General features: G+C 44.6%; 1 protein-coding gene across 2 annotated transcripts in view; it reads left to right on the top strand.

Annotated features, from left to right (window-relative positions):
• Positions 1 to 13,745, top strand: part of LOC125431702 (cystathionine beta-synthase-like protein) — a 55,134-nt gene that overhangs the window by 35,034 nt on the left and 6,355 nt on the right. Inside the window, exons 12-15 of one of the 2 annotated variants that reach the window (XM_048494737.1) lie at positions 4,376 to 4,453; positions 7,249 to 7,383; positions 11,214 to 11,322; positions 12,143 to 12,178. In XM_048494737.1, the coding sequence (XP_048350694.1) occupies positions 4,376 to 4,453; positions 7,249 to 7,383; positions 11,214 to 11,322; positions 12,143 to 12,178 (358 nt within the window). The remainder of the gene's footprint in view (positions 1 to 4,375; positions 4,454 to 7,248; positions 7,384 to 11,213; positions 11,323 to 12,142; positions 12,179 to 13,745) is intronic. The other variant, XM_048494738.1, reaches the window with a different exon arrangement.

The raw sequence follows: 13,745 nt of genomic DNA, 5'->3' as shown, positions 1-13,745 counted from the left end.
GGTTTGACAGCCGTTGCAGATGGATCTACAGTTGGCTAGGTCAGCGTTGGAGAGGAAGGGAGCCAGCCGTCGGGCCTGTCGAGAAGATGGAAAAACGCATACCCGGGTTGTATGGAGCCACCTGGGTCTCCATTGAAAGAAGGCGAATCCCAGGTGGGACCCCACCAGAGCTCTGCGAACAGAGGAGGTCGGGCGCCAATGTGACCCCTCCCACACCGGGCGGGCTGGAATTCCCCAATCTCCTCCCGGCCAAGCCAGAGGATCTCCGTCTTCGATAGGGATTAAGTTTTAACCTGCTCTGTTGTAACCAACCAGCGGCAATCGCCTCCAAACAATGCTGTAGAGCTGCAGGGCGGTGACAGCTCCCGCCTATCCATCGACAGAATGAGCTGGAGTGTCATCAGCATACTGACTGGCAGACCAGCCCAAAGCTCCCGTACCAACTGAGCAAGGGGTAGCGCCGCCGGTATAGATGTTAAATAACAGTGGGGACAACAATGCCTCCCCTGAGGCACACCACAATGAAGCGGAGCACCTCTGGGAAGCTTTGTCCCCACACCACATCTTTGCTGACTCCGCCCCCGGAGGAACCTGTGACAATCCATTGAAGGACAGTTGCCCCGGACTCCCCGTGAGGCGGCTACAGGCCCGAGTGGGCCAAAAGGTAGAGTGAAGGTCCGAAGCCACATCAAACGCTTCGTGGGTGAGATCTAACAATAACACCAGCAGCGCCGATCCGCTCTTCGGTCAAGTTGCATCACGAGCGTATCTCTGTGACAGCGGCGAGAACCGCCTCTCCGTCTCCATGCCCAGCACGGAAGCCGGACTGGAAGGGGTCGGAAGCTGATGTTTCATCCAGGGAAACCCACTGAAGAGCTGCTCTAACACCACTCTCTCAATTACCTTCCCCAGAAAGCGTAAAGATTCGAGAGCGGGGCGGTAATTGGCCAGATCAGTGATCTAACGCATGGTCTTTTTCAAGAGTGGGCCGGTTACGCACTGCCTCCTTCAACCCATCTGGAAAGACTCCTTGCCTTCAAGAGAGTCATTGATGATTTTTTCAACTTAGGTGGGGTCATTAACTCCTCCCGGCAAGTTTAATTAGCCAGGAGAGGGCACTGCGGATCCAGAGGACAGGTAGTAGGTCTAACAGCAGCCAAGAATCCCTGTCAACAGCAGCTTCGGAGAGCAGGGGAAAACCCGGGCCAAACAAAGGGCCAGGAAAGGCGGCAAGGGAGCCTCCAGTTCACTGAATTGTAGTTAAGGTGGCAGGAAGGTCCTGGCAGGCCCCGAATGACAGCGACTTTGTCTGCAAAAAAGCTCATAAATGCCCTCACAGCTAAGCTAGCCAATTCCACGATTTGTAGAACCCTCTGATAAAGAGGTCAAAGATCCGGAATTATCCGAAACAATTGAGCCGGGCGAGAGCTAGCAGATGCGAGAGAGGGAAGAGAGAGAAGAAAACCCTCTTAGCGCCTCGCCGTCGCCGCCATCTCATAGAAGCTTCTCTCATAAACGTCCTATAGGATGTTCGCAAGCGCAGCTTCGTCCACGAGCTTTCCTCCCACACTGCGCTTCTAGAGCGTCTGAGCACCCGCGTTTCATCTGGCGCTAGCTCCTCTGTATACCAATGGAGCCTGCCGTGAGCGGAGCGCCCAGAGGACTGCTCGGGGAGCAACAGTCTCGAATGGCACTCAGAGAGGCGGGAATTCAATCCTCCACTTGCTCATCGAGAGTGTGCGGCGGAGTTCAGGGGTCCCTTAGAGCATTCAGGAAACCAATTGGATCCATAAGTCTCTGTGGTGAGGCGGGCATAAATCAGCCCGTCAGCCTAGACAGAGGCGGCGCAGCATGTCAAACCAGCAGCTTCAGGGGCATGAGTGGTCGGATCCATGGCACTCCTATCAATAGAGGATCTGCACTCAGGATTAACCCCCCGACCCAAAGACCAAATCCAGCGTGTGCCCGTAGCCTCATGGGTGGGGGGGCCAGAATTTATTAAGGAGAGGCCTAAATTGCGCCATTTAAGGGATGACACTAGGTCTGCAGCCAGTCATTATACATGAGGCGGTGTCGACGCATTGGACATTGAAGTCACCCAGGACAATAAGCCTCCAGAAACTCCTCAACCTAGATGCGGCCACCACCTCTAGCAGCACGCCAGAAGGCCGTCCCCCGGTGCATGCTTAGGTGACCGGGTACACCAGAAGGACCGGGCCAACCTCTCCGCTATGGCCAACCACTCCAGGCCGACACACTCCATGCCGGGTGATCTCCGGGACGGGGACTGCCCTGAAGGGAATGGAATTAGCGGATGAACATTGCTACACCCACTACACCCCCGGCCCTGGGTTCGAGACTGGTGGAGGCACTTGCTTGGCGAGAACCTGGGGGGCGCTGACCCGCAAATAAGGCCTACGGTCTCGCCCTCACGCACTCCAGGTTTCGGTGACACAAAGCCAGGTCCATTCGCAGATCTCCGAGAGAACCCCGGAGTGCGGCGGTCTGATTGTGTTTGGGCCTGGCATTAATCAGCACCAGAGCCGAAGCAGAGTATCCCTGAGCCCAGCCACCATCCCTCGCGTTCCTAGGGATAGGTCGGAGGTCAGAAAGCAAGCAGTGAGCACATCTACTTCGCGTCCGCTGTCTATCATTATGGCCGCCCGCCTACGCTATACTTACTCCCGTCCCATTAGTACTGGGATCCCTCAGCTTTAACCATGGTGCCCCAATTCCTCCCATCTTGCTTCCATTTCCCTAATCTGTAAAGCCTACTAGACTCCTCCCACTATAGTGGACTCCAGTCCCTATTCCTAATCTAACCAAATTAAATCAGTACTATTTCACAATATGTGGCTGAGCAAACTCACTCCAATACCTTACAATATACTAACATTAACCACCCCCCCAATACAACCCCCCACAAACAGCAATCACAAATAACAATTACAATAGCAAATTATAGGCAGTGGTTAAAGCAATGAGAAAGGAACGCCTTATAATGTCCTGGAGTTTCCACCTATGTGGGATATAATTGCCCCAAAGCTCCTCACCCAGTGGGCTATAGATGGGTATGAATGTAAATGCCCCAAAGCTCTCACCCAGTGGGCCATAGATGAGTATATATATAGTGTCCATGTAGCAGAATAGTTGAGTACTCTACAGGCTGCTGCAGCATCCCACGTGAAGAGAGCCAGGAGAGGGCGCTAGATCATATTCTGCAGGCCTTGCGGATGGGAGAACTGCTGCCACCAGTTCCCCGAACCTCCTAATACTGGAAGTCAATGAAGTGGTCGGTGGTATATGGAGCTGTAATAGCCGTTAGGAAACTCCTGCCTTGATAGTTAGTCCTGGCAGAGTTTTAGGTCCCAAATATTCAGCAAGAGAAATGTGTCTCCTGGAACTTACGGTCTGCTTGGCTCTCTCTACCTGCCTTCCCAGGTCAGTAGAACTCCCGGCTCAACCACTGCAAGCTCAAGCCGGATTCAGGGTTAGAACCAAGGGATGGGGGGGAATCTCTGCCACCGCATCCCAACCCCCAACCCGTTCAGAGTAATGTCCCAGGGTTTCTCCGCCTCACTCTCTGGATCGCAGGGACACTTGGCACTTAGGTCACAAAGCTGCCTTGGCTTGCCCACCGAGGTCGCAGCCAGGCTCCCGCTCGATCTGGGAATAAGGAGAAGGGCCGCTGCCACTGACCCTAGCTCCTTTTCCTCCAGAACACCCTGAGCTGATTGTATTTGGGGGGTAAAGGAAGGGGTTTCTGCCACCAGCCCCAGTCCTATCCCAGCCAGGGTGTTCTAGGTTATTCTGTCTCCTCTTTAGACCACTCCGTTCTCTCTCAGCTGCACCGGGCTACGGCTCTCCACAGTGTTGCAGCTTGCCAAGGCTGCCCAAAGGAAGCCGGTGCGGCGGGGAAGCTCCAAATCACAGCTGAAAGACGGAGTCGGTAGGTGGTAAAAGCCGGAGGAATTGCGGGCACCATGGGACTCATATCGGCACTTCGTTATGTTGTTGTTTCTCTGGCCCCTCACCTCGTTGTTTCTCTGGCCCTTTACCTCTCCGGCCCTCGTTATCTGACACCGTCTGAACTCCGTCTGAGCTGCTAGTAATTAATCTCCGGTCTTCTCAGCCTCCTCCGGGTTTGTTGTTATTACTGCTGCTGTTATTGCTGCTACCCTCCCAGGCGTTCAGATGGACAGAGCAATCTCTTAGGCAAATAAATAAACAGTCTCTCTTAGGCTAAGAACTTTTTATCATGTTTGCAAACAATGGCATTTTATTCCATGTTATCCTTCATAATTTATTAACTTTTACGGTTGGTACAACTTAAATTGGTGCTTGTGATTTATTTAGTTTTTTTGGTGGTTTCCAGGTCCAAGTTCTTGAATGACAAATGGATGATTCAGAAAGGTTTCATGAAAGAAGAAGATGACATTATTAACAAACCCTGGTGAGCTCACACTGTCTTTTAGTAAAATGTATTTGTGACAAGGCCACTCATCCCACAATCCACTCTTATGTTATTCTTCATAATATTTGCTGAATTTATTACTTAAGAAAGCTTCAGTACAAATTTTGTTCAGTACAAATTTCTCATGATACAGGTTGCCGTTAAACAAAATGAGATTTATCCACACACACAAACATAATCTTCCACACTGGCCTTTTGCTTGTTTTATAATGTTACACTGTTTTAATGAGGGTCTTGGGCATCAAGCTTTTTGGATGCTTTTTGGGAGGCACATGTTCCCTGTTTCCTTTTTTAAAAATATATCCCCACACTGCATACACATATTTCTGCTATGTTATTTCCCCTCTATGTATAATCATATATATTTATAACAAGTAGTAACATGGGAGAATATACACATAAATCTAAACTCATTCCAACACTGTGGTTTACATTGACTCTCTTTAGGCACTGGTTATATATATCCTCCCCTTTTAAAATATATTTCCATCTCCAAAATTCTTCTGTAAGAGAGTATTTGCATCCTGGCCTATTTAATTTAATTTTATGCGGATTATTGGAATCTGGATATATTAAATGGTGTGAGAAGCAGAAAGGAGATAATAAAGATCTGTGGACTGTAGTGTCCAAATGCCCCAATGAACTCAGAAAGTCATTTAGTATCCATAATTGGTTATCAAATTAGAGGGAGGTATTGTGCATTCACATAAAATACCATTTCCCCATTTTTAGATAAGTTCTACTGATACTTAAAATAGATAGCAGCCTTTTGTCATACTGAGAGTCATTGCCTGAGAGGTAATCTTCCGTTATTTTTTTAAAAAATGCTCTTAGAAGTCACAACTGACTCTGAAGGAGCACAGATAGTTTGCCCAGAAAAGATTGTGTATGAATTTACAATTTAACAGATTTTGTCCCTAAAAGAATGTACAAAAAGGTCAGTACTGAAATTTTTGTTCACACTTCAACATGCTATATCTCCTGATAAAAAGATAAAAAGCTGTAAAAGTTATGAAGTAGAACATTGGCAGGTGGGAAACTGGGAAACTGTTCTGAACCAATGAGCAAAGGGATATTAAAAGAGAAAAGGCTATAATTCTTATGTGATGGACAGGAAGCTATCCTGACCCTGAATGGAAAATCAGCCACTCAGATTAGCACATAGGAGTGTTGCTCCAGCATTCAGTCACCTTTGAGAAGGAGGATGAGATGTTGAAGGGAGTACAGGAGAAGAGGGAGTGGAGTTCTGCCTCAGGAAGAGAGCAGAGACAGCTTAGGTCTGGCCCAGGAAAAGGAGCAGACAGAGTAAAGGGTAGCTGTGCTCGTAACATGGCAGAGCAGTTCAGCTCTATCTCTAGAAGAGAATGTATAACTGTTTGGCCTAACTCTAGTGATGTGCAGACCTTTTAAAATTTAGTGTGACTCTTGGGAAAGGGCAGACTGTTGTGGGTGGACTCCTATGTGTGAGAGATTATCTAACCTAATAGCTAGTTAGTAAAAGCTTGTTTGGGTCTGTTAGCATGTTAGAAAAGTCTAACTTCTCTCTGAATCCACAACAAGTTTAAATGTTAGCCAGGTTTCTCCTTTGTCTACTTGGAGACCTGTGCTGCTGATTTGTTCTTTTAACCCAATTTGTATATAAATAAACCTTCTTAGTTGTTTGTTTATTAATCCTGCCTCAGTAATCTCAAGAATCTCTTTGTGCACCAGAAAACTTACCTCACAGCAGCAAACCCAAAGCCTATAAACTTGCTACCTTTACATCATCTAGAAACTGAGGGGAAGATTTATAGTTCATAACTGTCAGGGGTATGTTATCTGTGTGATTCAGATGCATTTCCCATTCCGTGTAACTGTCTAAAGTAACAAATCAATGCTGCTCGGAAGATATATGTAACCAGCCTGCTATATGTAACCACTGCCATCTGGGCATTCTTTCCTTGATCTCTACTTTATGGCTTCACATGCTTTGTAGGAAACTAGGTTTACCCTGGCACCTCTGTCCCATGAGAAAAGAATTACATCAGTTATCACATGGGGCAGGAAGCCAGGTGGCTCTCTCACTGTCTGCCTCGGCTCCCAAGACTGTTTTTCAGCAAGCAATAAAGGGGACTGTGAATGCCAGTTTTGTCAGAGTATGCCAAGTATGGTGCTTTGATACCTCATCAATAAATTCTGATCAATACCTCAGAGTCCGTTTATTGGCTAAAGGTTCCAAGACCTAACAATAACAAATCTAGATCCCAAAAATCTTAGGAGGTTGTGGTGTCTCCTCAGGAGGGTAAAAAAGGCTTGTCACACTTACCCTCTCATTTCATCAGCATTTAAGGAAGGGTTCATTGAGGTTTAGTCTGCATCATAGTGACCTGTACACTTGGAAATGTGAGCAGCATCCTTAAAAATGCAAAGTTTTCCCTCATGTCAGTATGTAAGGATGACAGTGGAAAGTAGACTGTACATATTACATATCCCATACCAGTCACCCAATTGCCAGTGATGTGATGTGAAAGGGGTGCTTGCAGACTATGGTGACCAAATACAGTGAGTGTCCCTAACATATACTCAACCTGAAAATGAGCCACATGCCAGAATACCTAACATGACCTTTTCTGATGCTTGGTTCACATAGAAAAAAATGTATTATTTGGCCTTATTGGCTTGTGACAACCTTATATTTACAAAGAATGAAGTTGTGACTCTTAGTTAGTGCCTAAACTGCTTGCTATAAAATCTGTTTGTAGAATGATTTTATTGGTACTTGTTTTTTCTCCCAGGTGGTGGCACTTGAAAGTTCAAGAATTATGTCTCTCTGCCCCCCTAACAGTACTACCAAGTGTCACCTGTGAAAAGACCATTGAAATACTTCGTGAAAAGGGATTTGACCAGGTTCCTGTTGTTGATGAATCTGGGTAAGTGGAGATTTAAATATTGTTCTTTCCACCAACTATACCCACATTCTATAGGACTTGTATCTACACGCATACAACATTCAGTGGCATTTCCTGTCCTTTGCTTTTCTTACGCAGGACCCATCATTAGGGTTGCCAGCTCTCATCTGAAAAATACCTGGTGATTTTGTGGGTGGATCCTGGGGACAATGGGGTTTGGGGAGGGACTTCATCAGGATATAATGCCATAGAGTCTACCCTCTAAAGCTGCTATTTTCTCCAGCGGAGCTGCTCCTGGAGTTGTAATAACGGGAGCTCTGTAGATTCCACCTCAATGTTGGCAGCTCTATCCACCATATTTGAGACCCCCTGCTGAACTATTCATATATGTCCACAATATGCAAATATATATATCTGGAATGGGACTCTTCCTCAATCTTTGCCCAAACTATAATGGCATGCTGGTGGTGCATTGCGTAGAAGGTCTGCTTTCCTGAAGCAGAGTAGAACTGTTGGCTAATGGATATGGCCGAGCCAGATTAAAGAAGACCTAGAAATCCTCAAAACTCTGTTTGCCTTCATCCACAAGGAATACATAATGGTTATGACACTTTGGAGTGAAAACAGGTAGCTTGTTTGGGTTTGGGTGAGAATGAGGCCAGGAGATGAGCTTTCTTTTTGTTTCAATTGGTTCATAAGTCTAGGTTCTGACCAGTGATGCTTTGAGCACATGATTCCATCTGACACGGAGTCAGACCATTGGTCTACCAGACCAGTATTGCCTGTTATGACTGGCAGTGACAATTCAGAGTCTCCAGTTGAGGTCTTTTTGCATCACCTACTACTTGCTTCAGAAGATGCCAGGAAGTTATTTTTTTGTTCGTTTAATTTACAAAATTCATATTTTGCCTTTCTTCTCTTACAAGGGTTGCCAAGGCAGCCAACTATTTCAAACTTACATGATAAAATACATTATAATACCATTAAAACATACCCCTTCCCAAACATACCTCATTAAAAACAAATATTAAAAGAGGTTAAAAAGTTAAAATAATATAAAACAGTAAATACATACAAAACAACTGTTGGTTAGGAAGGAGCAGGGGCAGAACACGCACACCCTGTGCTCTTGCCGGAGTGCCACCCAACCCCAGAACGCCCCCACCCCGTGGGCGCTACGCCACTGGGAAGGAGAACTCATTGAGGGAATGCAAATGAAATAAAAAAGTCTTCAGCCGCTGGTGGAAGACAGTAACAGAAAGGGGCAGATGAATGTTTGGGGCGAGAGAGTTCTAGAACTGTGGTGCTGTGATTAGAGTTGCCAGTTTCCAATAGGATTCCCAGATGTCCACTAATGGCGAGAAGTTTCCCAGTGATTCCTGCAATCTGTCCACCAGTACTCAGATGTTTGGATGGAAGCAGGCATGCCAAAGGGGGAGGAGCAATCAATGTCCATGCATGATGACATCACTTCCAGTGCAATGTGGAAGTGTTGCCATTACACCAGGGAGATACACTAGCCTTTTCTCCAAAACTCTATGGAAGCCCTAGAGATTTAGGAAAAAGTGCTGGAGTATCCCTCTTGTGCACTTCTGCATTATGCCAACACTTCTGCATTATGCACAGATGCCAATCTCTGTCTCCTATGCCCCCTACCCAACATCTCCCGCCGGTTGCCAGGAAGGAGTTTCCAGGTACTGCTTAGAGATCTCCCAGAATTATAACTGATCTCCAGGTAACAGAGATCAGCTCCAGGTAACAGGCTGCTTTAGAAGATGAGCTCTATGGCATTAAACCTCACTGAGGTCTCTCCTCAAACCCCACCCTTCCCAAAGCATCCAGAAATTTCCCAGTGCAGAGCTGACAACCCTTAGCCATTACTGAGAAGACCACCCTCCTAATCACAGGTGGTGGGAGCACCCAAAGCAGGTCCTCCAAAGAGGACTGTAAAGGTCAGGAAGGTTCATAATCCTTCAGGTATGTTGGTACCAAACCTTGTAGGGTTTGAAGGTCAAGACCACCACCTTGAAATGTGTCTGGAAACAAATTGGAAGCCAGTGTAAATGGGCCAACATTGGAGCTATATGGTCCCTACAACCCATATCTCCTAGATGCAGCATTCTGTACCAATTGAATAAGCTCTTCCTGTGAGCCATGATCCCTCCCCCTTTCTCTTTTTTAAACTGCCATTGTCAGAGCATACAGTTGGGTGTCCTTCCCAAATATGCATATTTAGGTTTTCTTCCTTAAGACACTATGGATTTTTGGGATTTTCTCCTCCAAAGGAAACTGTCTTTTCAGTAGCTGGTCTGAACATCCCACTGTGAGTTGGAGCTTGCATCTCCATTTGCAGAAAAAGACCCAGCATAGAAATCTGTTTGAAGTTGATTTAAAGACTCATCAGACCCTGACTTAGACACAAACCTCCTACAATTGACATTTTTCTTTTAAAAGATATTTTCATTATGCTTCCTTGAAGATAAAAGAAAGGTGAGGTTGCAGTTACCTTTTTAAATCTAATCTTAAAATTATAACACAGTTTGTTACCTCCTAAAAACCAAACTCTTTCAACAGATGATCCATAAAAGAATTAACTGAACCCAAATTGCACCTTAGCTCTGAAACTAGTCAGGTAGGTGAGAGGTTTGTAGGCAGGTCTGTATTTCAGGTAGGTCAGACTAGGACATAGCTCAGTGTCTGTAGTTCCTTCCAGTTAATGTGCAGTTGGCTAAAGAAGGTTGCACTGTGCTAACAGCAGTGTCGATATAAGAGAACCACATCCTCTAAAGCAAACGATCCAAATTGTATAGAAAAGGAAAATGGAAACATGATGATAAAGAAATATTATTTAGTTTTCAGCTTTCACTAATTGTAGTGAATTTTTCATTTTGCTAAAAAATTAATTTTCTTCTGCATTTGGAGCACTGATTGTTTATGCCTGGTCTAAAAAGGACAGTGAAGCATGACAAAATACTAATGTAATTTGCTTTGTTAACCAAAGTGAGTCATAGATGATAACAATAAAAAATAGACTTAATCCATCATTTTGGGGGGTATGGGAGTGGGCAGGGCCAGTTTAGAGCAAGAAAATGGCACGTTTCACCATTCTAAAGCCATTGATTTTAATGGATTTAGAGACGTACAATTTAGCTTAGGATTTCTCTAGTTGTGTATAAGGTTGCCAGGTAGCCCCTGGCAACCAGGGGAGGATGGTGTTGGGAGAAATGGGTTTTACCAGGTGAAAATTATGCTTAGGCCTTGTCATCAGCACAATGAAGTCACAACAGAGTGGTGGTTGCACTGGCATTTGAGTAAAAACTCTCGTAGCAGCTGTTTTTATCAGGGTTTTGCCCAAATACCAGCACATCTCCCATATTATTGCAATGAGATGATGTCACTTCTGGAAATGATATCATCGTGCTGACAAAAACACCTGATTTTCATCTGATGAGACCTTTACCAGGCAGCTGAAAACTGCCTGGGGGAGAGGGCGCAAAGTGGGAGACCCCACCCCTGGCAGAGTCTGGCAACCTTAAATGTGTGCAATGTTTGATATGTAGCTTATGGTTAAGCCAGCAAAAAATTTCATTTGGTAAGACCCTCGCCAGGCAGCTGAACAGTGCCAGGGAGAGGGGGCTCAAAGCGGGAGATCTTCCCCACTGGTAGGGGTCTGGTAACCGTAAATGTGTGCAGTGTTTGATGCGTAGCTTATGGTTAAGCATTTATTGAATTCAAGAATGAGAGGAAAGTGTCTGAAAAAGCTGACCTAAAATATGAAAGCAGAAGGGAGACTCTTACATTTCACTTAGTAGAAAATCTTTTCTGACATGTAATTCTTCTCTTCCTTTTAGTGTAATTTTGGGCATGGTTACCCTTGGCAACATGCTTTCTTCAGTGCTTGCTGGCAAAGTGCAGCCCTCAGACCAAGTCAGTAAAGTAATCTACAAACAATTCAAAAAGGTAGATTTGTCTTGTGGTGCTTCTTATTTTCCTGTCAATATCTTTAAAGTGAACTCTTTGAAAACCTATCTTTAAAATAGCTCCTGCTTTTGTAATAAACTTATTTGACTAAAATGCATTACATAATGTAAAGCTATTACACTTGTTGGACTATGCCTTTAGGTATTTCCTCAATCTGGGAGAGTGGTTGGTTCATGATGGCATGGTCCAGGTCCAAGAGGGGCTGAATCACAGCACCAAGAAGTTGGAGTGGTGATGAAAATTGCCTTTGACTAAAAATTGTATTGGCGACTGCAGCTGCTGCCATTTTTAATGTTGTTCTCAGAGTTTCTGAGACTTGTAACTACTGCTGGTGTTTAATGGCCTGTCATCATAATGATTTTCCGGAGGTTTTGACAATGGTTGCCAAATTCTGCAAAGCAGCATTAGCACTGCTGAATCCACAGAGCTGGGCCATAGAAAACACACACACCCATTCAGTATTGTGTAGTATAACTGGCAGCAAAATAAAACTCAGATGCACTGGTGGCCTTGATAAAATCTATTACATGGCAGAAATCAGTTCTTTGAAAAATATAATTGTAACCAACCAGTAGTAGTTTGCTGGGGTGAGAAGTGAATGAAATAGCACTCTGTTTTGAATTACCAGAGCCTTAAGAGAACTTAACTGTAACAGAGACAATCTCTCTTTTGCATTATACTAACTTTGTAGCAAACAAACTTAATTCTGCAAACAAAATATAATATGTTTGTCTGATCTGCATATTGTCAGGATATGGGGTGCTTCTGTGTGCAATTAAATCCATTTTTTCTCTCCCAGCTCTCAATTGAGTCATCATGCAAAATGTATAATCTGGTGCGTAATTGAGCAATGAATGCCTGGTTAAGCAATACAGCTTCTCTCCTTTCCTGCTTGGTGTTTCTGTGCTTTAGGGAGTCAGACACTGTTGCTGGTAGCAAGTGCTGCTGGACTGTGTGCAATCAGGTGCTGCGTGGAGGGCTTCTCATGCTTGAGGGAAACAGTGGTTGGAGGCAACTGGCTCCAGTAGTCAAGCCATAGTTCCTGGCTAACTGCAGAAGGGGGATTGGAACAAGGAAGCTGGCTTAAGCCTTATGCAGCCAGGCTTAAGACGCCTGCTACTTGCCTCTGGACAACACATGCAACATTTTTATGCTCTTGTCAGGACTAGGTTCACAGAACAGAAGCAGCATATTGCTTGCATAAATGAGCATTGGTGTTTCAGAGTCAGTCAATATAGGTGAGTGCATTGCAAGGCTCTTAATATAGGGAATCATATCATTTACATAGAGGTTGAACAATAAAGGGCCTAGAAGACAACCTTTATAAGGAAATATGTTCACTCAGCTGACCCTTCAGCTTGTATTGGACCTGTGCTGTTAGGTTTTCATACAGCCCAGAGATTAGCTGCAGAGGTTTCTTGTTTCTTGTTGTCTTAGCTAGCTTTGTCAAGATCTTGGGACTGAATCAAGAATTGAGATGTTGGGACTGAATCAAAGCGACTCGTAAATCCATAAATGCTACATAAAGCTTGCCTCCCATGAAAGATGGATATTGTTGCACCAGATGGCACAAAGTGAGGGAGTGATCAATGACTGAGATGCCTTTCCTGAATCCTGCCTGCTCAGGATAAAGTATAGATTGCGTGTCCATCTAGTCCCTGCGCTTTGAAAGTAAAAATCTGTATACACCATGCCTAGAGTAGATGGTAAACTAATGGGTTGGTAGTTAGTCTTTGGGGCCTTTTTATGAGTAGGGACTATTATTGCATGCTTCCATTCCTTCGGAATAACTTCTGAAGCATTTATTTGAGTAAAAAGTGTAGCAAGTAAGTTATTCCACCATAATACATCTGCTTGGAATCAGATCAGGCCCAGGAGGTTTCCTTGGTCTTAGCTGTCAATGCTGCCACCATGTTTGGGGTAACTTGAGCCCATAAATCAATTGGTGAAGGCTCAGTCTTTATCAACTTGAGATTGTGGTTGGCATTCATGGGCTTTGCAAACAAGGGAGTAAAATATTGTTCCCATATCTCAGGAGCAATACATAATGGAGTTCTAGGATCTTTTGAAAGGTTATTGTTGACTATTTTCCAAAATAGCTGGAACTCTTTTTTATTAATAACATAAATAACTTCCATTTATGGCAAGTCCCTAGCCTCTTTTTATGTTTTATCAAAATGTTGAAAGCACGCTTCAAGGCTTTGAGGTCAGATGAATTTATTTGGAGAGTTGACATCTAAGTAGATGGCCTTTCGCTCTAATTTTTTTAATATGCTCTTTACAGTCATTGTCAAACTAGCTATTTGTCCACCCATGCTCAAGAGCCTTACCAGTTTGGGAGGTCAGAGATACCTTTGTGTAGATTGGTTTTAAAAGGTATGATATATTAGATAGTGTTTCTA

This window comes from Sphaerodactylus townsendi, linkage group LG04 (assembly GCF_021028975.2).
Source record: "Sphaerodactylus townsendi isolate TG3544 linkage group LG04, MPM_Stown_v2.3, whole genome shotgun sequence".
Lineage (NCBI taxonomy): Eukaryota > Metazoa > Chordata > Lepidosauria > Squamata > Sphaerodactylidae > Sphaerodactylus > Sphaerodactylus townsendi.
Note: the sequence above shows the minus strand (reverse complement) of the source record. Positions and strands in the feature narration are given on the sequence as shown.